General features: G+C 43.8%; 3 protein-coding genes across 4 annotated transcripts; 1 reads left to right on the top strand and 2 right to left on the bottom strand.

Annotated features, from left to right (window-relative positions):
* The first annotated feature begins 2,951 nt into the window (after positions 1-2,951).
* On the top strand, positions 2,952-10,571 carry zbtb42 (zinc finger and BTB domain containing 42). 2 transcript variants are annotated; one of them, XM_086127937.1, is made up of 3 exons: positions 2,952-3,372; positions 4,075-4,125; positions 5,000-10,571. In XM_086127937.1, exons 2-3 carry the CDS (start codon positions 4,122-4,124, stop codon positions 6,607-6,609), a joined length of 1,614 nt encoding a protein of 537 aa, XP_085984063.1. In that variant the 5' UTR covers positions 2,952-3,372; positions 4,075-4,121; the 3' UTR covers positions 6,610-10,571. The 2 variants fall into 2 exon arrangements, with proteins under 2 accessions (XP_085984063.1, XP_085984064.1); XM_086127938.1 differs by lacking the exon at positions 4,075-4,125.
* An 8,438-nt stretch (positions 10,572-19,009) lies between these two features.
* siva1 (SIVA1, apoptosis-inducing factor) lies at positions 19,010-22,027 on the bottom strand. The gene is made up of 4 exons (XM_086128182.1): positions 21,848-22,027; positions 21,385-21,570; positions 20,390-20,537; positions 19,010-19,237 (listed from the first exon to the last, which is right to left on the bottom strand). Exons 1-4 carry the CDS (start codon positions 21,966-21,968, stop codon positions 19,189-19,191), a joined length of 504 nt encoding a protein of 167 aa, XP_085984308.1. The 5' UTR covers positions 21,969-22,027; the 3' UTR covers positions 19,010-19,188.
* A 354-nt stretch (positions 22,028-22,381) lies between these two features.
* On the bottom strand, positions 22,382-27,053 carry adss1 (adenylosuccinate synthase 1). Its single transcript, XM_086127425.1, has 13 exons — positions 26,767-27,053; positions 25,325-25,427; positions 25,171-25,233; positions 24,723-24,773; positions 24,582-24,648; positions 24,382-24,489; positions 24,218-24,299; positions 24,021-24,147; positions 23,784-23,938; positions 23,151-23,275; positions 22,923-23,020; positions 22,690-22,839; positions 22,382-22,537 (listed from the first exon to the last, which is right to left on the bottom strand). The coding sequence occupies exons 1-13, from the start codon at positions 26,962-26,964 to the stop codon at positions 22,485-22,487; spliced, it is 1,380 nt and encodes a 459-aa protein (XP_085983551.1). The 5' UTR covers positions 26,965-27,053; the 3' UTR covers positions 22,382-22,484.
* Between the last annotated feature and the right edge of the window lie 48 nt (positions 27,054-27,101).

Genomic DNA, 27,101 nt, shown 5'->3' with positions numbered 1-27,101 from the left:
CTTGTCATATAAGTAAGGAAGACTGAAGCTATCCTGTATCTTTTGCTGTTGCCATTCGGCGGGGTATTCCTCATCCTCCTTATTTGTTCCTGCTCCAGTGATGTCAGCCAACTTTGTTGTTCTGCAGGTTCGAAGGGAGAAACAGAAGCTGGATTTATAGATATAGACTACACAGAATGTGACACTTTACATGACTTAATGGGCTGTTGATAGATAGATAGATAGATAGATAGATAGATAGATAGATAGATAGATAGATAGATAGATAGATAGATAGATAGATAGATAGATAGATAGATAGATAGATAGATAGCAGAGCAAAAAGCATCCCCCTTCACCAAGAGCCAGAGCAGAAAAAAAAGACGCGTATGCTTTGCATGTAGTGTTATGTCTGGTGATGCCAAATGACAATAGGGCCATCAACTATCCGATTTGTATTCCTATGTTGCGTGATTGGGATGGACTGACGTTTTCCACCGAGGAGCCTGTTTGTCACAGCTTTTTGAGGACATATACTTAAATTCAAACCAAATTCTTCCAGGGGGATTTTAAATTAGGATGCATTACATGGTTCCTCAATCCCACAGAGCAGTTCAAGGCCGCCCTTATATGAGGTGACTGTGAACTGGTGAGGTCAGTGATGTGCTTCCACTGTGGCTGGATGGCTGCTGGTTGCTTGGCCGGTCAGGCACCAGTGGAATGCGGGCTCTTTTGTTTATCTGCGAGAGGAGTGGGTCAGGGGGAGAATGCCATTGATGGTTGCAGTGAGGAAGAATGAACCTCCAGGAAGTGTTTTCTCTCTCTACTTACTCCCCCACTCTCATTCTCTTTCCATCCTTTCCGATCTTTCACTGTGTGTGAGAACTTTTTGCCGTGCTGAGGCCACAGATCCCGGGGCACAACCACTGCTTTGTCTTGCCCCTGTGAACACACACCCCTCCTTTACTGTGCGCCCAAGTTTGCCAGGGCCATGAAAACACACGGTGACTGCTCCTATTCTTATCTGCATCACTGATTCTGCATTGACGGTGTACATTGAATGTTTTTTGTTTTTTGTCATACACCATTTGTCTAATGCGCACCATGCCTCCGAGCTGCGTTGCTTCTCGTCATGCGGACATGGGTGGAAGCTATTCGTTTTGAGCAGTTGCAGCCAGACTAAAAATGGAAAAAAGTAAGTTGGCAAGAATCTAGCCAGTGGCCCCTTACGACCAGTGGCTGTCGCATCCCGTCACATTGCTCATCCCCCCCCCGCCCCCCTGTGTCAGAACACTAGGAGGAGCTGCAAATGGTCCTTTCAAAACACACGACAGCTGGAACACAGGGCAAAGGTGACAGGGGCAGTTGGGAGGGCGCAAAAAAGGGGCATGAGGAGGAGGAGAAGAAACAGGGGAGCGCACAAAATGAGCAGCTGCAACCTCAACTGTTTCTCCCCTGTGCTGCCATCTTTTGCTCTTACCATCACCCGACAGACTCTGGAAAATATTTTAATTACTCAAGAGGTTAAGCAGATTTGAGACTTTTCTCCCTCCACATAAATCATCACTTGTGTCTTAAGACTGTTTGGGTTATCACAGCCAGGAAAAACAAAGCCAGTGGGTGGTTGGGTGCCAGGGAATTTCTCAACTGGAAGCAGGATTAGAGAAAACGGCCCTTTAAAGTTCCCAAAAGCTCTGACAGTCCAAATTACAATGCATGATTTATCATTCTTTTCAAGCAACAAATTCTTTGTGAACATAAAGTTTGTCTTTCATCCTCCGATGATCTCAAAGCCACAAACAAATCGTTATCACAGAGAGTTGGTAAATGTAACACTTTAATAGAAATCTACGATTTGCATAAAACTCAACAAGGAAATAGGGACCGTTTCTAAGTTACGTGAAAGTAAATCTTTGTTTAAAATAAAAAAAATGACTATAATAATGCCTTCTATAATAAAAGATATAATACAAAGATCTGTAAAAAATTGAAACAAACATGGTGTTAAAATAAAAATCCTTATTCATTCAAATTTGAAAAATGCACACTAAGAATGGGGATAAAAGAACTGATGACAGTCCATCCAATTTCCATGCTGAATGAAATGTTTTGGGTTGAGTTCACATCACAGATTCTAACTGCATACATCTAGCAAATTTGACATGTTTTTTTAACATGGCATGCGTGATAAATAATGAGGAATGTGGAATTTATATTGCCTTATGATTTCATCAATGTGTAACCAAATTCAACAAATACAAGATGTGTTTGGTCGTCAGCTTGAGATCCGTTTCCATTGACAGCAACAGAGATGTTAACAGCTGTGTCACATATTATTTATTTTGCTTGCCTAACTGGCCGGCAGTCCATTAGCGAGACAGTGTGTGAGAACCACTCAGTATAATGCAGTGCATTTCTAAACCGCTATGAACTACAACTACAAAAAGCATTAAATCAACGTCGACCAATCAAAAGTGGAAAATATGTTCACACCACTATTGAATGTTCTACAGTGCTTGTTCTCATCGTGTGTGAACTGGAGCTGATCCCAGCTGACCTGGGATTCATTTATGATCATTTAACAAAAGTGCAAAAATTGTGACTGACAGCACCCTGAGTATTTGTTCAAAATAAATGAAGGCGCAAAAAAAAATACAGGTTCGACTGTTGACTGTTAAGTGTGACAGTGATCCTGCTACATTTTTATGTATTTATTTTTAACCTCTTCAAAATAAGAACACATATTAAATGGATTAAAAATAAAATGCAATAAAATACTACTATCCAGAGGAAAAATACCATTAAGATTAAAATATATCGGTACATACAACTATAAACAAGTAGTAACAGGTGAGTATAGCCCTCTGAGCATTATACAGTATTGCATCGAACAGGAAAAAATATACCTTAGTCATGCAATAAATTACAAGTCATCACACCACCCAAATTGAGTAAGCACATACACATTTTGGTCTGGTCTGTGCCTCTGTTGAGCCCCGACCCTCTACTTCCGACTGTAAGGGAGGGTTGCACACAGAGCAGACAGGTGTTTCCAGCAGCAACGGATGTTGCCGCCGGCGTCCTCTGCTACTTGCTGCCGCTGTGCGAGTTCTCGCAGTAGTACACAAGTTTCTGGTGGTGGGCCGGGCGCTGTCGCGAGATTTGGCGGCCACACGATCAACCTGTTCGTTGACACTCACTAACAGCAGCCAGCCAGCCAGCAGCCGAGCGAGACGAGCGAGCGCAGCCTGCCTCGCCGGGCACTGGACCGAAAGCTCGAAGAACCGACGAGAGGGAATCCAACATCTGGCCGCACATCATGATTATAAAACGTCGAGGTGTCTAAGTGTGGAGAAGGCACATCATCGCATCACGGAAAAAGCGGAAATAAATGTAAGTGAGACGGGGGTTTTTTTGTGCGTTTGAGCGTAGCGAGGAAGCGAAAGTTAAGAGTCCAGTCGCTGCTCGGCTCGCTTCATTTTGGAGGATTTTTTTTAAAGGCTACCTCTAAATGACTCATATAACACTTTCGGGCTATACTGTGCTGCCTCATTTACACTTTTCTTTTGAAACTCATTGCGTGCTGCGTTCAAGTGCAAATCGGCCGCGTCAAACTTTTAATAACCCATTAACTAACGTAAACTTCAGATGCTATAGATAACTACTAACATGTACAGTAGTTATAGTCTCATCCTTACGCTGTAGTTTACTCCCCCCCACGCCCCCCCGGCGATTAAAAGTGAGCAGCAGTGGCGGGGCTATCTTGTTACACCTTCGACGGTGTTTTGGTTATAAAAATGGTACAAGCGGTGTGCTTTTGGACAGCACCGATGTAACATATGGCAGAACGCGAGCACAGCTGGAGGTAGCGTTTCCATTGCGGTGATGTCAGAGCAGCTGACTCCACAGCTTGCGGTGTAATTAGCAAACAGAGCAGCAGTTTACTCACTCCGTTTTTTCCTCCTCCTTTTGACGCTCCTTGCCCGCCGTGGACGACTGCTATCATTTCCAGTCCCGCTTGCTTGTTCTGTAAACACGACTGCGTTTGTGTGCGCTTTTTTTTTTCCTTCTCCAACGTACGAATCTTTGTGGAAGCTGAAGGAGGTGGATTGAAACTGGAACACCCTGGATCATTTAGGAGAATGGGTGAGCCCACTTTAATAAAGTTTATGACTATGGAAAAGGTTGAAAAGTTGGAAGAGTCATAGTAGCGTGTTGTATATACTACTGCGATTTTACTAGAAGAAATGCAAATTGAATTTAGGGAGATTGTGCAGCATATTTTGATGTAAGACTACGAATATCTGCACGTTTTTTTAAGTTATCGACTTTCTTTAGTTTGGGGATTTCAGTTGGATATTTGTGCAAAAGTGTAGTGAGAATTCTTTCCCAAACTTCTTTAAGTAATTTCGTCAGTGCAGTTTATCTTGTTTTAAACTTTGTTTTCCAGATTTACATTTCTGTATTCAACCTTCGTAGTGCTTTGACTTTTTCATGTTTTTGACAATTCCAACAGTATATTCACCAAAACCCAAGTGTTCTCTCAAGGGAATTGAGTTTAAAACGAAAGGCACTAATGCGTACACTGATTCAGGACCAATCAAAGAAGTGTTTCCTTGATAGTAAGGTTGTAAAAGGTTTCAATAGTCGTCTGCACAGAAATACTTTCAGATATTTGACCTGGGTTGTTTTTGTCATTAGTCTTGGGAGTGAATAGAGACTCTTGGAACAACTGCAACAGACATTTTTAAAAAATTATTCAGGATAAATCTGTTTCCTTCCCAATGCTTATGAAAACATAGCTTAATTTGGTGCAAAATTAGCACAGGGGGCACCTCCGTCATGCCACTCATTCTCGGGTCTATTAACTCAATCAGATGTGTATGCTGCCACATCTAAGTCACTTGCACTCACGTTTTTTTTTTGTTTTGGATTTAATAGCGTAATTCGGCTCTGTCTCCCTTTTCTGAGTAGCCCCAATTTGTTTACCCACCATCCTGTTTTTCCTGTTTTCCGTCAGGTTATGAGGGAAGAATGGAGTTCCCAGACCATAGCCGCCAGTTGCTGCAGTGTTTGAGTCAGCAGCGTCACCAAGGTTTCCTGTGTGACTGCACCGTTCTGGTCGGGGAGGCTCGTTTCAAGGCGCACAGAGCCGTGCTGGCTTCCTGCAGCATGTACTTCCATCTCTTCTACAGGGACCAGCTAGACAAAAGGGATGTTGTGCATCTCAACAGTGACATTGTGACAGCGCCGGCCTTCGGTCTGCTGCTTGAATTTATGTATGAGGGCAAGCTGGAATTCAGCACTCTTCCAGTGGAGGACGTGCTGGCCGCAGCCAGCTACCTCCACATGTACGACATCGTCAAAGTGTGTAAAGGCAAGCTGAAAGACAAGGAGATCTCCTCGCTTGACGAAAAGATGGGTGAGGCTTTTGGACTCGGCTGTCTGGAGCGGGACAATTCCTCGGACGGCGAGCTGCGCGGTGACAAGCAGCTCGGAAGACGACAGTCCCGGGGGCTCCCGGGGCCCCCCTCCCCGACGGAACAGTCTGACACGGACAACAGCGAAGCGGGGCTCGCCGTCAGCGACTGCGAAAGGTCTAGGCGGAGCAGGCAGAAGACAAACGGTCACTCCGGCAGGTCCCCGAACCTTGTAGGTGTCAATTATGTGTCAGCGGAGGCCGAGCCTTGCGTCCAAACAGCTGGAAAAACAAAAGCTGATGTCAGTAGTTCCACCGTATCGCTGTCCCAGAGGTCCCGGGCTTCGGATGACATGGACTGCGCTCTGGATTTGTCTTTCAAGCCTCTGTCTAGCAGAGATCCCTTACAGGCCTCCTACATCTCGGGACAGCTGGCCCTCGACAGCCAACAGCAGGGCACTGAGCCACTTGTTAAAGATGAACACGACTTGCTGTCAGAGCAGGAGGACAGTGAGCCCATGAGCCCTGAGAGCCAGCGCTTTGGGAATAGCGCCAGGAGCTCGGTGGTGACAGGGTTCGCTGCCCTCTTCCCGGGCAACAACGGTCCCACCGCCGCCCTCCTCTCCCAGGAGGAAGACCTGATGGACGAGGAGGGGGAGGCCCGCGGCGGGAGGGAGGGCGCCCCCGGCAGGGAGGCGGCGGAGGAGCGGAGGAGGGGGAGGCTGCCGGGGGACAGCGAGGAGGAGGAGGAAGACGACTTGGCTTCTTCGGACATCTCCACCTCCAGCGGGGTGCTCTTGCCCGCGGGGCAACAGGCGTGCGTGTGCCCCCTCTGCAGCAAAATCTTCCCCAGCCCGCACGTCCTGCAGCTGCACCTCAGCTCGCATTTCCGCGAGAAGGACGGCGCGCGCTCCAAGTTGTCCCCCGACGGCTCGGTGCCCACCTGCATGCAGTGCAACAAGACCTTCTCCTGCATGTACACCCTCAAGCGGCACGAGCGCACACACTCCGGCGAGAAGCCGTACACCTGCGGCCAGTGCGGCAAGAGCTTCCAGTACTCGCACAACTTGAGTCGGCACGCCGTGGTGCACACGCGGGAGAAGCCGCACGCGTGCAAATGGTGCGAGCGTCGCTTCACCCAATCCGGGGACCTGTATCGCCACATCAGGAAGTTTCACTGTGGCCTTGTTAAAACGCTCGCCGTAGGATAAAGCGAGCGCTCAACCTGTGCCAACACGGCCCCACCCCCGTGTCTTTTCACACCTTAGTATTCACACACCGGCAGTTTGGATTCTACCCCAGGGGGCGTTTCTCTTGATGTAGCAACTTGAAGCAAAACTGGCCCCGACTGGCGAATGGCATCGGCGTGGAAGTCGAACAAAGTCGACGATGCACTTGTTTGTTTGCGTCGTCTTTCTCTCCGTGGGTTGACTTTATTTGAGGAGCTGAAAGGCATCCCGAAGGCAGAACGCAGGCTGCTAACATTTGTTAATACAATCGACTTTATTTGTGCACATGGGAGATCAGAACCGTCCGTTTTCCTGACTGTAATATTATTATTTATTTGGGGTATTTGTAACAAGTTAAAAATTTCGAGGCAGCAAAACTAATGAAGTTTAGACGACTGGAAGATATTTTATTTTTTTTCAGGGAAGTTTTTCTTGAAAGGTCAAGGTTAAAGGAGACAAACCCATTATGTCCACTATTGTATTTTCCCTTGGAATCACCTGTCGTTTTTTGTTTGTTTGTTTTCAGCATGAATGTGAACTATTTGAAGAACTGGCCTACTTGCTACTTAAAAGTGTCCATTCAAAGGAGGGACACAAAGCTCGAGTTCATGCCTACAACACTTGTGCCTCGTTACACTTGACTTTAGTGTACTTCTTGAAGAGTGATCGATCACCATGCCTTTTGTCAAATCCACTCACACATACCGGAGGATTAACAAAGGTAATAGGCAGCGCTGGAATGCTAATTGATCCACGAGGGCCCTGATAAGTGCGTGGCCCAACTATGTAAATGAAGCTCTTATGAAGTTATTGATTGTAGAAGAAGACAAACAGCAGACGAGCGTTATATTTCCTGGTTATGGCTGCTGTATGAACAAACCAGTAGTTAGTCACCGTTGGACAGGTGGATAATCACAGCCGTGCCGTTCTGCTAAAGCTACTGACTTTCTTTTTAAATTAACATTCTCATGCTCACCATAGTTTCTTACTGTTATGTGTTACTACTGACCTTGATGCCTTTAGCTACCCCCCCCCCCCCCCAAAAAAAGGTCTGTGGGCAGGAAGGAGTTCCACTCGTTGCTAAATATTTTTTTTTGTGTCTAATCTGTCCTGAGAAGACTTGATCTGAAATTTATTTATTAGTTTGGTTCAGGTTTTTTTGGGGGGGTAAGTGGTTTTCGATTAGCTCGAAAGTTGGTACTATTAACTGGTATTGGGGCTCTCTTTTTTTTTCTCTTTGTGCAAATCAAGTTACTGTAATTGTGCTTTCATCGAAAAATATCAGCCAGACGGAACCTAGAGAAGCACTTGTTTTTAGCATGCACATACAGTAGTCTCAACACTATTTCCTAGGCTGCTATCACCATTTGTATATTTAATGTAAATATATATTCTATTTATGTGTTTTTATCACACCCGCGGGGTGGCGGGAGTCAGGTGTCTTCTTAAGGCTGCAGTGTCTTCCCAGGGGGAGGCGGGGGTGGGGGTGCTCGAGAGTTAAACAGACTGCAAATCAGAATCAGGATTTTCATTCAGCTCTGCTGTTCTGCCACTGGAAATAGTTTTTCCACGAGCGCAGCCGTAGCGAGTCGTCATTGGCTACCTATAGAAATGGGACAATACTCGCATTGTCCCCCCTCCCCACCTTCCACACACAAGTCCCAGGTAGTTCTCAAGGGATCATTGTGTATCTCCGTTTGAGCTGCGGGGGGGTTCGGCGAGTGCACGTTTCTCTTGGCGCTTTGGTGTATTGAATGGAGGCATTGGAATGTGAGAAATGTATTTAGGCGAAGGGAAACCAAGGAGACTGTAAACAGGTGTATTGTTTGGAGGCATCAAAGTCCTACCCACCCCCCCACCCCAACCCTCCCTCCACGCAGCATGCAGTCAGATAAATGCATCATTGTTCTACTGAGAGGAGGGACCGTTGCGATTCGATTGCACACCTATAAAGAGATTATGAGTTCTCATTGTGTCCCGCGTCCCCCCGATGAACATGGAGAATACTGGCAGCAGAGTTTTACTCGAGCATCATTGATAACAGCCCATCTTAAACGCTGCTCAGTTGAACCAGTTTAGTGAGCACCCTTATTCCGTGTACAGTGGAGCCTCGAGCTACGAACTTAATTGGTTCCGTCTCCCCGTTTGTTGCATGAAACGTTCATAAATCAAGGTAACGTTTCCCATTGAAATGAAGTGAAATGTGATTAATCTGTTCCTGCCCCCAACTAAGTTATACTTACCTCCTTTTTAAACCAATCTGTGGTTAAAAATAAATATAATGCAATATATAAATAAGTGAAAATATACTCATCAATTATCAAGAAATGAAACCCAAACTATGGCTCATGAACTTGAAGAAGGGGAGGAGGGCTACAGCTTCTCCGTTCAAAAAGCGTCTTCTTCTATAATAACATGGGGAAATTTAGATGTTTTTATCTTTTTCTTTTCTAATGCATTGGTTGGTTTAGTGACGACACCGATCGCAGGTAAACCTGTTTTTTTTTTTCCAGTTAAAAAAATGTCACGTGGCAAGTCACATATTTCAAATATAAATTCGGTACTTATTTCATTTGGTCATTTTCATAATTTGTTGATAGCCACAATCACACTATCACCAGTGAGTGCTTTCTCATTTATCAAGAGCTAAACAACAACAAAAAGGTACATACCGGTGCCACTGCCTAACCTTGCCTTGCGTGATGCACAGAGCCTGCTTACACGAGATGAGATAAAGTTTTTGCCTTAGCTTGCGAGTTTTCAGGTGACAGCAGTGCCTTATGCACATTTTTAATCATGGTAACACAACGCGAGACAAAGCATGACATAGATAGTCTATCGTCAATACCTTTTATTGTGGGCATAACCCGAATTGTTTGTAAAAAGGGATGTTCGTAACTCAAGGTTCCACTTTGCATACTTCTTGTGTCGTGTCAATTTCATGTACGGGCAAGAAAATGCGGCAAGCTTGGTCAGATGTTTCTTCATTCTTGAATGTACATGTATACAGGCCGAAAAAAAACAACAACAACACAGTGCGTTTCTTTTGTTGCGGTTATTTAAAGCTCCAGGATGGTCACCGAGCGTGCCTTGTTGACACACAAATAGGTGTTACATCTGAAGGAGCCTCTTTTTGTACTTTGTGCACTCGCTCGTGTTCACGCAACAACACCCCACTGAAGCATAACAACTACTGATTTCTTTTCATAACACGTGTAAAATTTATTTACTTTTTTTTTTTTTTTTTTTGCTGCTTTTGTTTGAGGTTCCGGGGATGTCATTTCATTGTGTGAATAAATTTTTTGGAGGTGTTAAACTGAGGACAAGCATTTGTGTGAGTGCGCGCACGAGTGCGTGTGCTTTGGGTTCCAGTTGTTCCTCGAGTCATGTCACCGATGAATGTGAATGAACTGCCGAGATTCTCATTGATGTCTTTTTCATGGACTCAAAAGGCTATGCTTGCCGAAACTCATGCTGTATGATTTTAAAGTCGCAAAACGACCATTATCCAACAGTGGATTTGTTGTGCTCTGTTTGCGGGTTCCAACTGTGAAATTGTGTACCATCACCAGAAAATATTTATTATCATTGCATTTGTTTCTCTTGCAGCTTCTTTTAATTTGGTTTCATCAGCTAAATATCGAGCCAACACCTTTTTAATTGAAACTTTAGAAAGTGCCATTAGAATTTAATATAATTTTTTTCCCCCCTCTAAATAAGAACAATATATTTTATAGTAATTGCTTCAGTGTTAGAGGTGTATAGATTAGAGGACAATCTTTGATTAGATACTGAGGCAATTTACTGTGCATATTACTTGTTTGCGCCTTTTTGTGTGTGAGAGTGTGTGTGCGTGTTTGTGGAGGTGTGTGTGCTGTGGAAATGTGACAATCTGGATTTAGGTCTTTATAAGACTATGCATAGAATTAAATGGAACAACTTTGTCGGTGTGAATTTTATTGATTTCTCTCTCAATGTTTTTGCACTTTTTTTGTCTTGTGTAAAAAGCTTGAAAATAAGTGAGATGATTCAACTCTTAAAGTAGTAATAAATGAGCACTGATAAAGAGTCACTTTCAAAATTATTGCTCGTATTAGTGATGCTTAGTGTACTCAATGCAGAGATGGGGCTAAGAGTTACTATTGCCCTGTCAGAATCTGCATAGCCCCCATCATGCCTTTCAGTGTTTTATTCGATAATCCATCCATCTATTTTCCGATTCGCTTATCCTCACAAGGGTCAGGGGGGGGGGGGTTGCTAGAGCCTATCCCAACTGTCTTCGGGCAGTAGGTGGAGGACACCCTGAACTGATTGCCAACAATCGCAGGGCACACAGAGACAAACCACGCGCACTCACACTCATGCCTAGGGACAATTTAGAGTGTTCAATCAGCCTGCCATGCATGTTTTTGGAATGTAGGAGGAAACCGGAGTACCCGGAGAAAACCCAAGCAGGAACGGGGAGAACATGCAAACTCCACACAGGGAGACCGTGGCTGGAACTGAACCTGGTACCTCTGCACTGTGAGGTCAACGCGCTAACTTTATTCAATAACCCAAAATATATTTGTTATTTTCTCAATCCTCCCTCCTAGTTATTGGTCAAGCCTCACTTGAGAATTCTGGACCCACGCCTGACAAAATGTGTACATACATACTTGATGGTATTATTTTAACAAGTCACGTTTTCAAAACCCCGCTAAAACTGTCACCAATAATAGTTAAGAAAATGCAGGCCAGCGGCGGCGTGCACCCGACGTTTATTATGAGTCCCAATTACTGGAAGTTCAAAGGAGGACAAGCCCGCTGCAACAGGATTGGCTGGCTGCAGTCAGGATGCCCGCTGCAATAATGGTTCCTTGCAGGAATGGATCCGGAAGCCCGCATGCGTGCCAAGTGAACACGCAGAGCAGCTGGACACGCTTTGCTCACTCATTGCGCAACAACCCAGAAATAAGTGAACTCAATATTTTAGCAGTATTTGATAGTAGTAGTGTGCTGCTATGCGTTTTCACATAAAATCAGTGTTTGATCATGTAAATAATGTGTTTACACTGACAGTGTGTCAATCCAGTACTACCGTTCCAAAGTAGTCTTTTTTTTCTCAGCAGAGTTTTAACTTTTACAGAGATTTTGAGTACATTTACAGGACCCTCTATTTTTCTTTTTTAACCCAATTTAAAAAAAAATAAAGTTTAGAGCTGTACTTGCTATCCTGTGATACTGCGATTTTTGCTTAAGGTTATCACGCCATCAGATTCTGATACCAATCCATGGCTAGTCAACATACAATTTTATTTTGCGGTCTAAATAAAAGCACATCAAAAGTCTGCTTCTCAGCATCAGAAAATATTGTTAAAAGGCATTACAAGCACTATACTACACCCAGTGGAATAGTGTGGGTGTAAACAAACTAAAAATAACAATGTTGCAATGCTTTATAACATTTTCTAAAAGGCGGCGCGGAGTTCCAGTTGTTAGCGCGTCGACCTCACAGTGCAGAGGTACCGGTTTGATTCTAGCTCCGGTCTTCCTGTGCGGCGTTTGCTTGTTCTCCCCGGGCCTGCGTGGGTTTTCTCCGGGTACTTCGGGTTCCTCCCACATTCCAAAAACATGCATGGCAGGCTGATTGAACACTCAAAATTGTCCCTAGATGTGAGTGTGAGCGCGGATGGTTGTTCGTCTATGTGTGCTATGCGATTGGCTGGCAACTGGTTCAGGATGTACGCCGCCTACTGCCCGAAGATGGCTGGAATCGGCTCCAGCACCCCCCGCAACCCTTATGAGGATAAAGCGGATTAGAAAATGGATGGATGGATGGATGGATTTCCCTAATGGTGGGGTATTGATCCACATGTTAAATAATGCTATGTATGTCTAATATGCAAGTAGCGAAAGACAAATTTTGACCATTTTAATAAATGAATTTGACCTTACTCCTCCATGTGCTGTCAACGCTGTGTATGAAAATTCCCTACATGCTTTTGCTCCTGGAAAAAAAACCCAAACCCCCCCCCCCCCCCCCAAAAAACATGAATTGGATATCTTCATATCTTTTATGCTGTGTGTTGACCTTTGGTTACATTGATATTGTGATGTAGAGTAAATAGTTTTCTTTGCCAAACTAGAAACTGCTGCTCTATCATGTTACTAGTGGCGTCGGTAAAATATCAAGACCCCAAAGGAGCCCTCATTTGAGATGCATCAGCAGCAACACAAAGCATGTGTGTGTGTGTGTGTGCGCGCGCGTGCATGCGTGTTTTGCACTTGCTCCCCAGTGTATACAGAGACAAGAGAATGAGGTAATACTGCCAATCCATAACCATAGACTAAATTCAAGGACAAGAGGGATGAAGACGAGCTCCCATTGTCGCCACTTCTACGCGAAGCACATCCAATGATTAATTAAACTGCGCAGACACTCGGGAAAGCAACTTCTTACCAATTCGGAGAACTTTTTCAATCATTTCTCTCTTGCCTCATGAAAGAAATCCAGCTGCTCTGCTGTTCGATCCCAGCGGGGGTGGCCTCCGATTCCCACCACCCTCCCCCCTTCCAGTCCCAGTGTGCCCATTCTGGGAACTGCATATAGACAAGAGGGCAGCATCCAATTGCCCCTGCCTCCCCCCCGGCTCCACAGCCCCCAAAACTGCGGCCCCAGACCCTCGGCCTCATCCCTGCCACTCTTTTGTGTGCGTGGGTAGTCGCTCAGCCATGCTATTGTCTGGCCCCGCTCCCCAGCACGTACTCTGTGCACAAACAGACGGCACAGCGGCGCTCGCCAGCCAGCTCGAGCATCAAGAAAACAATGCGCTCCCAAGATCATTCATAAAGAGCCAGCCACAGTAAATAAGAACCCGATGCAATGCTACAGCCACCGTGAACCTGCACAAATAAAAGCAGCCGGCGGCCGCAGCGGCTCACATCTGCCTGACGGGATCCGGAGCTTTAAGAGTGGCCGTGCGGTGCACATTTCTTCTGGCGCAAAACACTTCACATGGAAAGCCGAAGGCCATGTGATAGAGCTTAGCTGCGGGGCGACGAGCCGGGATATGTGCAGTCTAACGCCACAGTGTAATAAAACATTCCTGACCAAAGCCTGGCTCATTTTGCTGTTTGTGAGTATGTGTGTGTGTGGGGGGGAGCGGGGGTGGGTGGGGGTAGAGGTACTTGGGAGAAGTTGAGAGGAAAGTACTAAGTGCCCACTGTCTCAACAAGGCCAGCGGTGGGAGCCCTTGACCTCTAAGGGGACGGGCTGCCAGGGACAGCTGGTGTGGTCTATGTTTATTTATTTATTTGGGAACAAAAGACAGGTGGTCACACTTGAAAAGGGCACACAAACACGCTCACGTATGTGCGTGTGCGTGGATCACACTCACATACTCACACAGACAAACACGAACTCACACAGAGAGTAGTCCCCATCCAATCCACTGGCATGATGCACTTTTTCTTTTTTTTTTTTTTTTTGGTACTTTACTTTCATAGAATTGAAGTCACAGTGGCCCAGAGATGCTGTGTGAGAGATGCCGTTACCGAGCTGAAATGCAAAAGAAATCCTGCACCGGATGCAAAGAGAGGCAGATAACAGTGTTAAATGCAGGATTGCATATTTTCGCAATCTCCAGATACTGTACAATGCAAATTTGTGCCCAACTGGCTGTTAACAGTATCGAGATGACTTCATCGCAAATTAATCGGTCGCTTAAGAAAGTCTCGTGACATTGTTACTTTCCTGATTTCAATTTGATAAAAAAATAAATAAATACAGTATACGTTTGCGAGATTAAAGCTTACTGCCCTCGAATAATAAATAAGCTACTCTTGAGAAATGGTGATGTGATTTCTGTGAAGCATTTAGCATACAGTATTTTGCTTATGAATCGTGTTTTTTTTGGTTTCTTTTTGATCACGATTTGACTCTCAGCATTCACACAAGAAAAAGCTTGACGCTGTGCGAAACCAGGAAAACGCCTCTCTCTCTGCACAGATTCATTTTGATGCACACCTATTTAATGAAATACATGCCTCCGCTTTCACACATTTTGATGCATCATAGTATAAATAGGAATGTTTTCTCTCAGCATTAGCTATTTTTTTGAAGTACAATAACACGTATACATGAAGTATCATGACTGATGAAACAGAAATTAGTGAATGAACAATAGCATGGAGAATGAATGCTTGTCTTGGCATCAAGAAAATATTTTTGACGCAGTGTAACAATGTGAGTGCTTGTCTCTCAACATTGACAATCACATTTTTGTAGCGTGACAGCATCAACGTAAATGCTTGTCCCTCAGCAATTGATGTACAAATGCATTAATCCTCACGCTGACATTTTCAAGCGTAGATGTGAATGTTTATGTTGACCACTGGCAATCCTTTTGACGCACTATAACATTGTCAATGTATCTCTCTGCATTCAGACATTATTTGGCGAATAGCATTCTTGCCTGTTCTTTTCGGAATATCTACACCGTATTAAATTCCGATTTGGGTTTTGCCTGTCGAGACAGCATTCAGATACAATAGCTAGACGTGCAGCCAACATGGAAACCACAGAGCGGTCTATGGATGGAAAAACAAGAAATTGTGCACAATGACAGAAGATGGGAAAACCAATCGAAGCCTTCGCCAATATCACCATTTAATGCCCTGAAGAAAATAGAAACTACTTGCATACTAAGGACGCCGAACAGTTAGCGCACGGAAAACAACAGACGGCGACGACAACATTTTCAGAGCTGTAAAGAAAGATGCTAACACAACCTCCAACGTGCAGGAGTGACAATCAGGAACATGCAAAAGTACACAGACATACCGTAGAGTTGCGCTCCCAAATTTATATCCTGTACCTCCCACCCTTGGGTATGTATGTAAACTTATGAGAACCACTTGATTAGAAGGTGCAAACCAATCTCTTCTGCCCTAACCATGTGTTAGTGATGATAGCATGACGTAGAGAGCGAGCTAAACAATCCTCCAATAGAAACACGAAGATGAGAGTCGACCGTTTGGTATTTTTATGGAAGGATTGTTTAGCTCGCTGTCTACGTCATGCTCTCATCTCAAACGCATGGTTAGGGCAGAAGAGTAAAAAGATTGTGCCTGAACGTGTCAAAGGATGGAAGTGGATGTTATCACACCTCTCCACTGTTACACTGTGATGAATCAAAATGGCTACCCCAGACTTTTTGGGTGGTTCTAACTACAGTACTTCCGCCACTAGGGGCGCTGTACTGAACTGTAATACAATACTTCCATCACTAGGGGCACTGCACCGCACTGTAATACAATTACAGTACTGGGGGCAGAATACAATCAAAGATGCGATCAAAAAGATTCATCGTGCAGCAAGCTACTGCAAGAACCCATAACAAAAAAAACGAGGCAATCGAGGGCCAAGAAGTGGAAGGTGCCATGTCTGCCAAGTCATTCTGCAGACATAAACCTTACAGAGCATGAGTTTTATCCAATGAAGCCACTCAATAAATAACTAGAAGAAGCGGTGGAGCTGGGCAAGCATCACAAAAGACGAATAAAAGTTTGGGGACAGATGCCTGACGCAGTTATTACAAGCAAAGAATTTGGAAATTGATGTCAAGTCATATTCGCACTATTCTAAGATGTGTATCAGATCCAGATGTAAAGAGCTGGAAATAAAAGCTGAACTGCTGCCCTCTTGCCTCATATTCGACTTTTCGCGTCAAACCCAAATGTTTGTAGGCCAACGACAAAATTGAAGGAATTGGCCTCACTGTTGCGCTACGATTGCAGGGTAGCCTACGATCAGACACGCTCCGTGCTATCCACCTGTGCAAGCACTTGAAGTGCACGAATGTGCTCTCACCGCTCCTTTTTAGGAGCGGAACACCCCGACGGCACCGAGACAGACTGCCCTTGGTCCACTGTACAGCTGTCACTTACACACGCTCATTGACTCATATTTATAGCAGAAGCATCATCAGACTTGACGCTGGCCACAGATCACAGCTGGTCCCCCCCTCCCCAAAAAGAATAGCTGAAAGACAAAGCCACGTGCTCCCGCTGGCTGGTTGCAGTCGGTCTGGCCTGGCGGGTCGGGGGGCATTTGTGTGCCTCTCTCCTCTTCTTTTTTTTTTTGCAGCCACTGCATAGTGGGATATATCCACACTGATATCGTGACAGCTGGATTGTCTTGTAAAGTCATCACATCGCAATGGAGTCAACGGAAAGCGGGACCATCAGCTTCCAATCGTGGAAAGTCGCGGACGATCGTGACCGATCCCAACAGAAAAATAAAAGTCACCCCTCCCCCAGCCTGAAAATTTTAAATGTTTTTTTTTAAATGTCAGACAATTTAATATCAATAATACATTGACAAAAAGAGTCCCTTTGGGATTAACATGTTACAAAACTCAACAAAATTCATCTGTCCTTGAAAATGTCACACAAAATCCGGCATGTGCAACGTGGCACTCCAGGTAGGGTGTCTCATTTTTTTTCTTTCTTGCAAGGTCCACACAACATGCTACAATTTCAGCCCTACACTGGAAATGCTCTCTGATGGCACATTTAAGGATTGTGAGGAAGTTTACTTCATGTTGCCCTCATGTTGGGGAACTTCTCATTTTTAAGTCACTCTGCTGGAAATAGCCGGGTAAAAATTGGCTGTGACTTGAAAGAAAAACAAAGACGATCATATAACCCGAGATGGAAGTGTGCCATTTTATACTGAGAAGCCAGATTAGTGACGTCAATTCCAGTTGTATGGTCAACGGTCATCATTTTATTTTATTGATTTTATCATTTTGAATTAAATTGAGCAAAATCTTCAAATTGTATAAAATCATAAAAGTGAAAAGTGCGACACAACAACAAGATCGTAAAGGCATATTCTTGTCATAAATGCCACGTTCCGAATAGCCTCATCAAAACATGACTTTTCTGTAGCCATGGGATTTTTTTTTTCCTCTGAGAAAAAACCCCCCACACTGTACAGTAACTAATGTAATCACTTCAATCTCATTGTTGGTTTTAGATTATCGAAGTAACTGGTGTCTTTTCTGACTTCAAGCCTTATCAAAATTTGCACAACTTGTCACCTTTGCTTTCCAGCAACGGTCCATCCGCTCAGCCGGAACTCAAGCCGACCAACCGCAGAGCTCCCAAAAAGGCCCGAGCCTCCTCCGACAGACCCACTGAGCAAGGGATGTGACTCAACAGATCATACGCACATTTGCAATAAGCTCCAGGAAGTGCACTCATCCAAGCTAATATCCATTACACCGGGTCATGTGACCAGTTCCTATAAAGCCGTGCAGAGGACTCCTGCAACTAAAAACAATTACTCAGTGTACAACGTTGTGACCCTGAGAGCAGCCATCTTCATTCATGGCCAGAGTCAAGAGAAAGTGATGACTACACCGCAAGGTCATGTCCAGCAGGGATAATGCACAAGCAGTTTAGTCTCACCTCTGGCTCTGCTTGTTTTATTAAAAAAAACATTTGATAGCAGGCACAACTGAAGGTCAGAGTAGGCTGAGTGGATTGGAATTCCATTGCCATCAGAAGGAGACAACTTTCTAATAGTGCAACTGTTATTTAAAAAAAAAAAAGGCAGGATCGTCTCGTCCAATTGAGTTCTTGTACTGTGTCGCCACCTGCTGGCCAAATAACACAACTATATATATATTTTTTTTTTACCCCACCAGCTAAAAATCACACGGTCGCTGATATTTATTTATTATTGCACAAAACAGATGAAATAAGTGTTGGATCCCCAAGCAAAATTCTTATTTACATTAGGAATGTACCAAGATATTTTTTGTAGCTGCTCATCAGGTTGACAAAACCTCAAAAGGGATTTTGGTCCACTCCTCCGAAGAGAAACTCTCAAGCCTCCCAATGCAATGACATCAGAGTGTACCCTCTGCAGAATAAAAAGCCCAACACGTGTTTCAACTTCTATTCCTTGACTGTGGGGATGGTATTCTGTTGGCTCATACAAAAAAAAAAAAAAAATCGTCATCCTACACATTTACTTGTGGGTGAAGTAGGAGCTCGATTTTCGTCACATCTGCCCACGGCGCTTCCTCACAAGCCGCCGAGTCAAGTTTTGTGACTCATTCGAGTCTTATGCAGGTCTAAAATATTGACTGTGATTTTGACAGCAGTTTAGTCGAAGCGAGACTGACACCAGAATTCATACAAGACACACATTTTACAAACGAGTTGAGATTATGAGTATTGTAATTGTGCATAACTGTGTGCCATATGGGTGTTATTTTCTTTGTTGGTGAGGAAACAAAAACAAATTCATCAGGGAAACAAATATTTCCCCTAACTGAAGCTGAACAATAGTCACACACACAAAAAACAAAAACTTGAACAGTCAAAATGATATAAAAGTGTTCACGTTTATTTTGATATATATCTATACATACACACACACACACACACACACATTTCGATCATAAGAAAAAAAAAGACAATTATCATTAAAAAAAATGCAGCCTGAGTCTTACATTAAGTGAGGATACTGCGTATTCAAGTATAAACCCGTGTGCTAGACTTCGATTACGTGGAACAACTGCAGCACAGCACTTCATCATAACGCCCACTGTAACTGTGAAGGAGAAAAGAAAAAACAATTATATATATTACTACGTGCACACACATGCACACGCTACTACTTTTAACCAATGCTTGAAATAAAACAAGCACATTCGCTTTAGCTGTAAACAGACCATTGTCTTATCTCTCTTGAAATGAGCTGCAATGTAAAACTTCAAGGGCACTTAAGTTCAAGGATTCTAAGTTAGAGTCTGTACAGAGAAGATTGCCTCGCTATACACCTGGCCCTCAGCTGTGCAAAATGTGAAAAACTTACTGTTCAAAACATGGAGCAAAGCCTACCTTTGATGCGTATCGCTTTTGACGGAGGTTTTATTTTGAAAACGGCACTTTCCTGTGGGTTGAACTCTAATGTTGAGTATAAACAGAGAGCACTGGTCCAAGTGTGAGCTGGCGTCTTCAGTTCTATTTTATTTAATTCCAAGTGTCACTGTTAGATTCCGCACCGAGACACTTGCCATGGGGCATGCACAAAAAAAGTCAAAGAAAGAATTGGGTTGAAAATCATAAGAAGAAAAAAAAAAAGATTCGCGAGAAAGAGAGGGCAGCTGATGACAAGCGTTCTTGTACTGTTTTTTTAACCATATTTTTGTTGGAGTGTTAAGTAATTGGATTTTTTTTTTTTAGTTTGCATCACAGATGAAAATACATGCCACTCTTTTAGATACTCATTTTATGACGGGGTGCACATGGTTAAAGTGGTGGGTGGCATCACGCGCGCACACACATGCACACCCTATTTGCAGTTTTGACGTGGTTGAGTCTCAGAGCTTCGAATAATACTACAAAAGTCGCAATATTATTAGTAATTTTTTTAAAAAGATTTTTTTTTAATTTGGCAGAGAAGTAGGAAGTATCCACATTTTTTCATCAAAGTTGTTTATCGTTTGTTTTTAGATTGCGGAATGATACTTGGGATATCTTGAATTTTAAAAAAATGCATAATGTCTTCTTTAAAAGTAAAATGTTGGTTCCGTTTTGGTTCCGATAGGGGCATTTTGGCACATATGGACATAATTTCAGCCTGTTTAACGCCAATCGATGACAATGCTGACACCATACTTTAGAATCTCTGAAAGGATTTTACCCGAAGGGCTGTTTGTTCAATGGTGGTACCGATAATGCAAAACAACATGGGACTTACTCGATGACGGTGCATACAGAACAGCAGAGGCTTGCGCAGTTTGAACACTTTCGGCTGCAGGAAGAACAGGGAAGTCGTTCGCATTGTGAACAAGATGTGCGGCATGGTGCGCGCTTCTGACATACGCAGCAGCCTGATGGAGGCAGCCCTGGAAACAAAAATTGTTTATTTCTCTTTTTAAAACACACTACTGTAAAGAGTCCATTCATTCAACATCTACGCTGCTTGTCCTCGTTAGGGTCACAAGTGAGCTTGAACCAAATTAGAACTTTTGTGCCTCAAATGTTTTTGGTTTTAACTATAAGCTACAAAACTTAACATTCATTTTCTACTTGACTTATGGGCTTTTGGGTCACAGGTTGGCTCAAGATGATCCGAGACGACTGAATAAGAGGTGGAGTCCACCCTGGATTGGTCGCCAGTCAAACACACAGTAGACATGACAAGCATTCACGCGAATGGACAATTTACGCCTCAGATTGGAACAAGATCGCACTAAAAAAGGAGAACTCGCACAAACCTTCAACACCATCTATTGGTAAAATTCCAGACCTTCCAATTGCGCCTTGTAAACAACTACTTAAAATAAATAAATAAAAATCGATCACGATTGCTCAGACTGCTCCTAATGGACAAGTCCATATTATTGCACTACCACGAAGATGATACAAACTTTGTGATGTGGCGGTGAGTAAAATTCAGTGGCGGCTGCATTGGGTGCATTCAAAAATTTTGCTCCAAATAAAAGTCAGACAGAGTATATTTTACCTAAGCTTTGAAATTAATCAAAAATTGACTACCAATCAATACGGGAGATAATCGATTAAAAAAAGGGCCACTGGCCTAAGGTTTAGGATGCTTCTAAAGTCAATTGAAAAAAAAACTGGTTTGGCACTTTTGAATGTCAGCCTACTAATTTAGTGACAAATGCAGGACACTGCTTGACTCACACTAATGTCAACGCTTCACCAGCTATGAACCACCAAATAACTCACCTTGTGTCTTTATTGCTTTGGTCAGTCTTCCGTCAGTTCCTATCAAAGTCTGTCCTCTTAAGAGAGTCTGGCTGCTTTGAACAGTCTCTCGTCCAGATGCACGGGGGTCGCTGGTCTTCTCTTCGCCGGACCACACTTTGTTCACTACAGCCTTGGCGCCATTAAAAAGCAAGTTCTTTGTCTTTTCTGTGCAAAGGAAAGACTGGAGATGAACCGAAAACACCGCTAGGCCGGGTATTAGCTAGTTTTCTTGCCGCTAGGGGGAGTGACTTCAGTACTACGATGATACTACTCTCTTTAATTAGCTCAAAAGATACCAATAAGTCGCACGTGACACGACCCAAACTGTTCCTTGTGTGCAAATGCGGCTGGCACAGCGTCGCGTCATTTAAGATAGCAACTTAGCACAACAACGGGGCTAACTTTAGCTCATGTCGACGAACGTCACCGAACACGCACTTACCGTATATTTCTTTCCGGTATTTATTCCCCAACACGCTGGAATGACTCAGCTCATGCTGCCTGACGTGTACTTTGTACTGGGACGAGAAGGTTTCCGTAAAAGGATATGCTCGCTTCGGCATATTTGCTGCAGTAAAGCCCAAAACAGCCGCTGTAAAGATGTTCCGCTTAGTTTTGCGGGAAAAAATGTTCGGGTAGACCAAAACAGCCAATTGGACGCAGGGTTTATTGTCACGTGGATATTTAAAGGCCAATCACAGAACTTTTCATTGTCACGTGTTGTAGATTTTGATGTACTGTGTTGTATTCAGGGTGTGTAATTTACGATTTTACGCCAAGAAATCGAGCGTCAAACCAAACTACAGTACTGTAGAGCGAAAGGAAATGCAATCACATTAGCACAAAGTTCAATGCGCGTGTTGCGACGTCCTCTTTGTCTTCAAAATGATGATGTTATACAAAAGTATTTGTACTTATTTACTGCCCACGTCTATTTTCGACCACAAAAGAAAAGCAAATAAAGAGGAAACCAGGCTTACATTTGTGAATTATTTATTTAGAATGGTGATGAGTGGATCACTTCGAGATAAAAATGCCACATCTGTGCACCCGTGAAATGAAGAGCAGGGCTTTGCCCTCTAAAACATCTGGATCATGCACTCCCTGGACTTTCCAACACCGACCCACTTAACTGTTGGGAGAGGGGATGAGGGGGGGAGAGACGCACAGGGCATCTATCAATACAGTATTTCAATATAAGCTTCCGTTGCTCTTTCAGGGATACGTAAAAACCGATAAGGCATCAACTGCAAGGTAAAATCTGAATTTGAAGTCAAAACCTACTGGGAACTCCAATGTGGTTCTCAATGAAGCGGATGTAGTTTTGTGCCTTGACTGGCAGCTCACTCCACTTACGGGCTGCAGATGTGTCTGTCTTCCACCCAGGGAAGGTCTCATACTCAACTTCCACTTTATGCAAAACATCCATGTTTGCTAGGATTCAAATACACACAGTAAGTATACAGCGCTAACATAAATGTCACCTGGCCTTTCATCACCTCATTTCCAAAAATCACCTGGAAAATGTGGAATTCTTTTCCCGTTGAGTTTGTAAGCGATGCCTACTTTAATTTCCTCCAACACATCCAGAATGTCAAGTTTTGTCAAAGCGATGCTGCAGGAAGGTTGATGGAGTTGAAGAGGAATAGAGAAAACATTGTGAAATAATTACCATCAAGACTGTACAGTATAAAAAGTACAAAACAACAAGCTCGCTCCACATAATGACTTTTTTCAACACTCACGCAGTGAAGCCATTGATCATGTGTGCGTATCTGACAATGACAAGATCCAACCAGCCGCAACGTCGCTTCCTCCCTGTGGTCACACCCACCTCATGACCCCTGGTCTGTAGCAGTTCTCCGTCTGCCTACAAATAAAAACCAAATGTAATATTAAATTGCAGATCTCTTTGGTTGTGTTAGTCTAAATGTAAAATAACTTTCTATGTAAATATAGGCTGGTGAGTCTGTTTACGCAGACAACACAGTCATCGACAATGAAACAGTACATTGGGAACACTGTAAGTTTAAACATTGCGTCTTATATGTTCCCTCAGTAAGTAGTAATACGAGTCTGCTGGTCATACAAAATGTATTCAGAATGTGACCTCTGGCCCTAAATTTATCCCTGCCTGTGACGTGCGAGCTGAAGGGTCAGTCAGTCAATTCACGCCTCACATGCCCTCAGGGCCAACTTGGCTGAGTCCAAGGTCATGAACAGATTCAAAATCAAGCTTAAAGTGAGTAGGTTACAAATGCTTTCATTTGATTCGATACAATAAGGCAAGGTCCACTCATAGCGTTTTTCTGTAACTGTAATTTTATCCGACCCCAAACATGGCGATGGTAAAATTGCCAGTTACATCAATGTCTTACATTGAGCTGTTCAGTGGGGAAAGCTCCAATTCCCACTCGGGTGGTGTAGGCCTTTGCTACACCAAACACATCACCAATATTGAGCGGGGGGATGCCGAGGCCAGTGCATGCTCCGCCCACAGTGCAGTTTGATGATGTCACAAAGGGATATGTACCTATAGAGCGCATTTATCATCATTCTAAAAAGCACAGCACTTGTCATTCTTTCCATGAAAAATACGTTTTTAGAAATCCTACCAAAGTCAATATCAAGGAGAGCAGCATTGGCCCCTTCAACCAGAATTTTCTTTGGAGATCCATGAAGAGCTTCATACATGTAATAGACTCCATCTCTGACCATGGGCCGCAATCTTTCACCGTACTCCTGCAGAGCCAAACAGAGCTGAACTTTTGGAAGCAGCCTCTAAGATACCGATTGTGGTTCACGTCTCTACCCGAAGCTTTTTCAGTTGGTCCTCAACGTTGACTGTCAAGGTTGGATACATGGATTGATACTGGCGGACGAGGTTCTTGAATCTGAAGGGGATTCATGCAAGCCGTAATTTGACTCGGAGGAGGATATGATAGCAACAGAATGAGGTTGATGTTATCGCCGTACTTGCTAGCAAAGTCTTTCCAGTCACCCAGAAGGTCGCATACACGAAGACCTGTGCGAGATGCTTTGCTGGAGTATGCAGGTCCAATGCCCTTCTTGGTTGTTCCAATACTAATATGAAAAAGCAAATCGTTAAAATACATACAGTATGTACAAATTCATAGTAAGAATGATCGTGTCAGATCTCAAGTGTTGAAGCGTACTTCTTTCCCTCTTGCGCCTGTCTTTCAGTTTCCTGTAATCCATCGACAACCTGGTGGAAATCAAACACTGAGGAGGGAAAATAAGTTCACGGAAAGTACAAAAAAAAACAACAACAAAAACAAATCCAGCGCCATACGCACCAAGGTGAGCCCGATCTGAGACAATTAGTCTCTTCTCCCAGCCTTTCAACCCTGATGAGAGAAGACTGACAATTATTATAAGGAATATTTTTTTCACCCTATACAATCATTCACGGAGCACTTCATTATTCTCAGCATACCAACAATAAGCACATTCAACATTCCGCCTTTCCCAAAGATAACAATGCCCAATTTTATTGACATTGCGAGTGGTGTTAATACTGTATATGCAATACATTAATTATTGTGCCATCAATTTCTGCCACATTGAGACGTCACATTTTGGTTACCATCAAGATGGGTGGAATATTATTTTTTTAACAACATGATGCGTGAAACTCATCCATCCACAAATGACAAAAATAAAGTGTTGAATTAATACCTCTCTTAATAATGTTAGATTATCTTTGTAAAGACAGAATTGGGGATTGAATTGAATAAGTCAGACCTTTCTTCTCATTTTTGTCCCCCTCCTCAAACAGGCCAGGCAAATGTATGACCACGCCGTTACCTACAAGATCAGAGAGAAGACATCAAAGAGTTGACACGAAACACATTTGTGGTAAGATTTATTTGAATCAAATTGTGTCCCTCGTTTGTACCAATGAGTGAGATGCTTTTGGTGTTGATGATTCCACTGGGGAGAAGGTGGAAGTCGTACTCTTTACCGTCCACTACCACCGTGTGTCCTGCATTGTTGCCCCCCTGGAAATAAAAAGCAGTCAAATAAAGATAAATCAACATTGCCACCGCACTTTCTGGTGACCACTTTTTTTTCACCCCTCCTCCCACCATGATCCAAACAAGGAAACGTGTGACGTTCCTATAAGACTTTCGTTTGAATGTTGTGACCCTGCGTGAAAAAAGGCAATTGGGGATTGTTAGCATTCATGTTTTGACTCAAAACTTCGATTTTTGGCTAGAAATGATTTCATCTTCAAGCAGACATCCAGAACTCAGACTCTGATCAAACTGAAAAGATGTGGGAGCTGCACACAAGACATACCCTCTCGTAATATGACTGACGGGTACACACTTATGCAACCAGTTTATTCAATTACATGATACAATATTTGACCATGGGCAGCATAATGAAGGGTTCGAATCTCAGCTGTGGCCTTCCTGTACTGAATTTGCATATTCTCCCCTCCTGAATTCTAAATTGATAAGTGTCATCGTGAGTGTGAATGGTTGCTTTTCTCCAGCCCAGGATGTTGTTCGCCTAAGTCAGCTGGGATGTGTTGCACCTCACTCATGAGCAGACAAAAAAATGGTATTGATTTTCTTATCCATTTTCCGAACCGCTTGATCCTCACTAGGGTGGGGGGGGGGGGGGGGGGCTGGAGCCTATCCCAGCCGTCTTCAGGCAGTAGGCGGGGGACACCCTGAATCGGTTATTCTAAAATGTATTTTTCAATTCTGGTGTGGTTGTGCATCACATTTTTTTAAAACATGGATCACTCTATATCCACTGTAAACAATATTAAGACCGTTGATGACAATCCATGGTCTTTTCCACTTCACATAGTCTGCCCGCCCTATTTTAACACCCTTGGCTCAGAATATGGTGTTTGGGGGCCATGTCTGCCCCCCCTCTCAGACTTGGCCTTCTCACATATCAAGCCACTCTGAGAATGTGACTTGCTCTATAGTCCACTGGTTGTGTAAGAGAGAGATCTGGCTTGTGCTGTTAGTGAAGAAAAGTACGACGTGCAGCAACTGTTTGCAGCTCGTCTGGAACTGGGCTGACCAATGATTTCTGACCAGTGTCATATGAAGCCGACTCAATGTTTTTATTATGATAGAAAATCAACGCACGCATATAACCATCGCACCGTATTGTTTTGTGTTTTTTGTTATTGTAAAGTGCCCTTGGGTGTCTTGAAAGGCGCTTATAAATAAAATGTATTATTAAATGAAAAAAATCAAAGCAGCCTGATGAGTATTTTCTCGCCGGTCTTCAAAATGTACAAATTTGCAAACGCTACCGGTCGTCTACTATAATACTTGGGCACGACTGCAACTTGGCTTCGAGTACAATTACCTGACATCTGCAGACAACGTCCGCTTCAGTGGCCAGCAGGTCGACCACTTTTCCTTTGCCCTCGTCGCCCCATTGCGCACCCAACACCACGGTCACTTTGTTGCCCGCGTCGTTGCGCGGCCGCTTCAGTCCCGCGGCGGCGGCGGCGGCGGCCTGGTTGGCGTTTTTGTGCTCTTTGGCCGACCAACTGTGCGACATGGCCGAGGCTTCGACCCTGGCCGTCTCAGGAGGACTAGCCGTCTCGAAGAGCGAGCATTGCCATATCCGTAAGGCTGATGATGTCACAGACAGACCCACCACCACCACCGGCGACGGGCGTAACGGTCGTCCACAAA

This window comes from Hippocampus guttulatus, chromosome 13 (assembly GCF_054856545.1).
Source record: "Hippocampus guttulatus isolate MCC_2025c chromosome 13, RoL_Hgut_1.0, whole genome shotgun sequence".
NCBI lineage: Eukaryota > Metazoa > Chordata > Actinopteri > Syngnathiformes > Syngnathidae > Hippocampus > Hippocampus guttulatus.
This window is presented reverse-complemented; position numbering and strand designations above follow the sequence as displayed.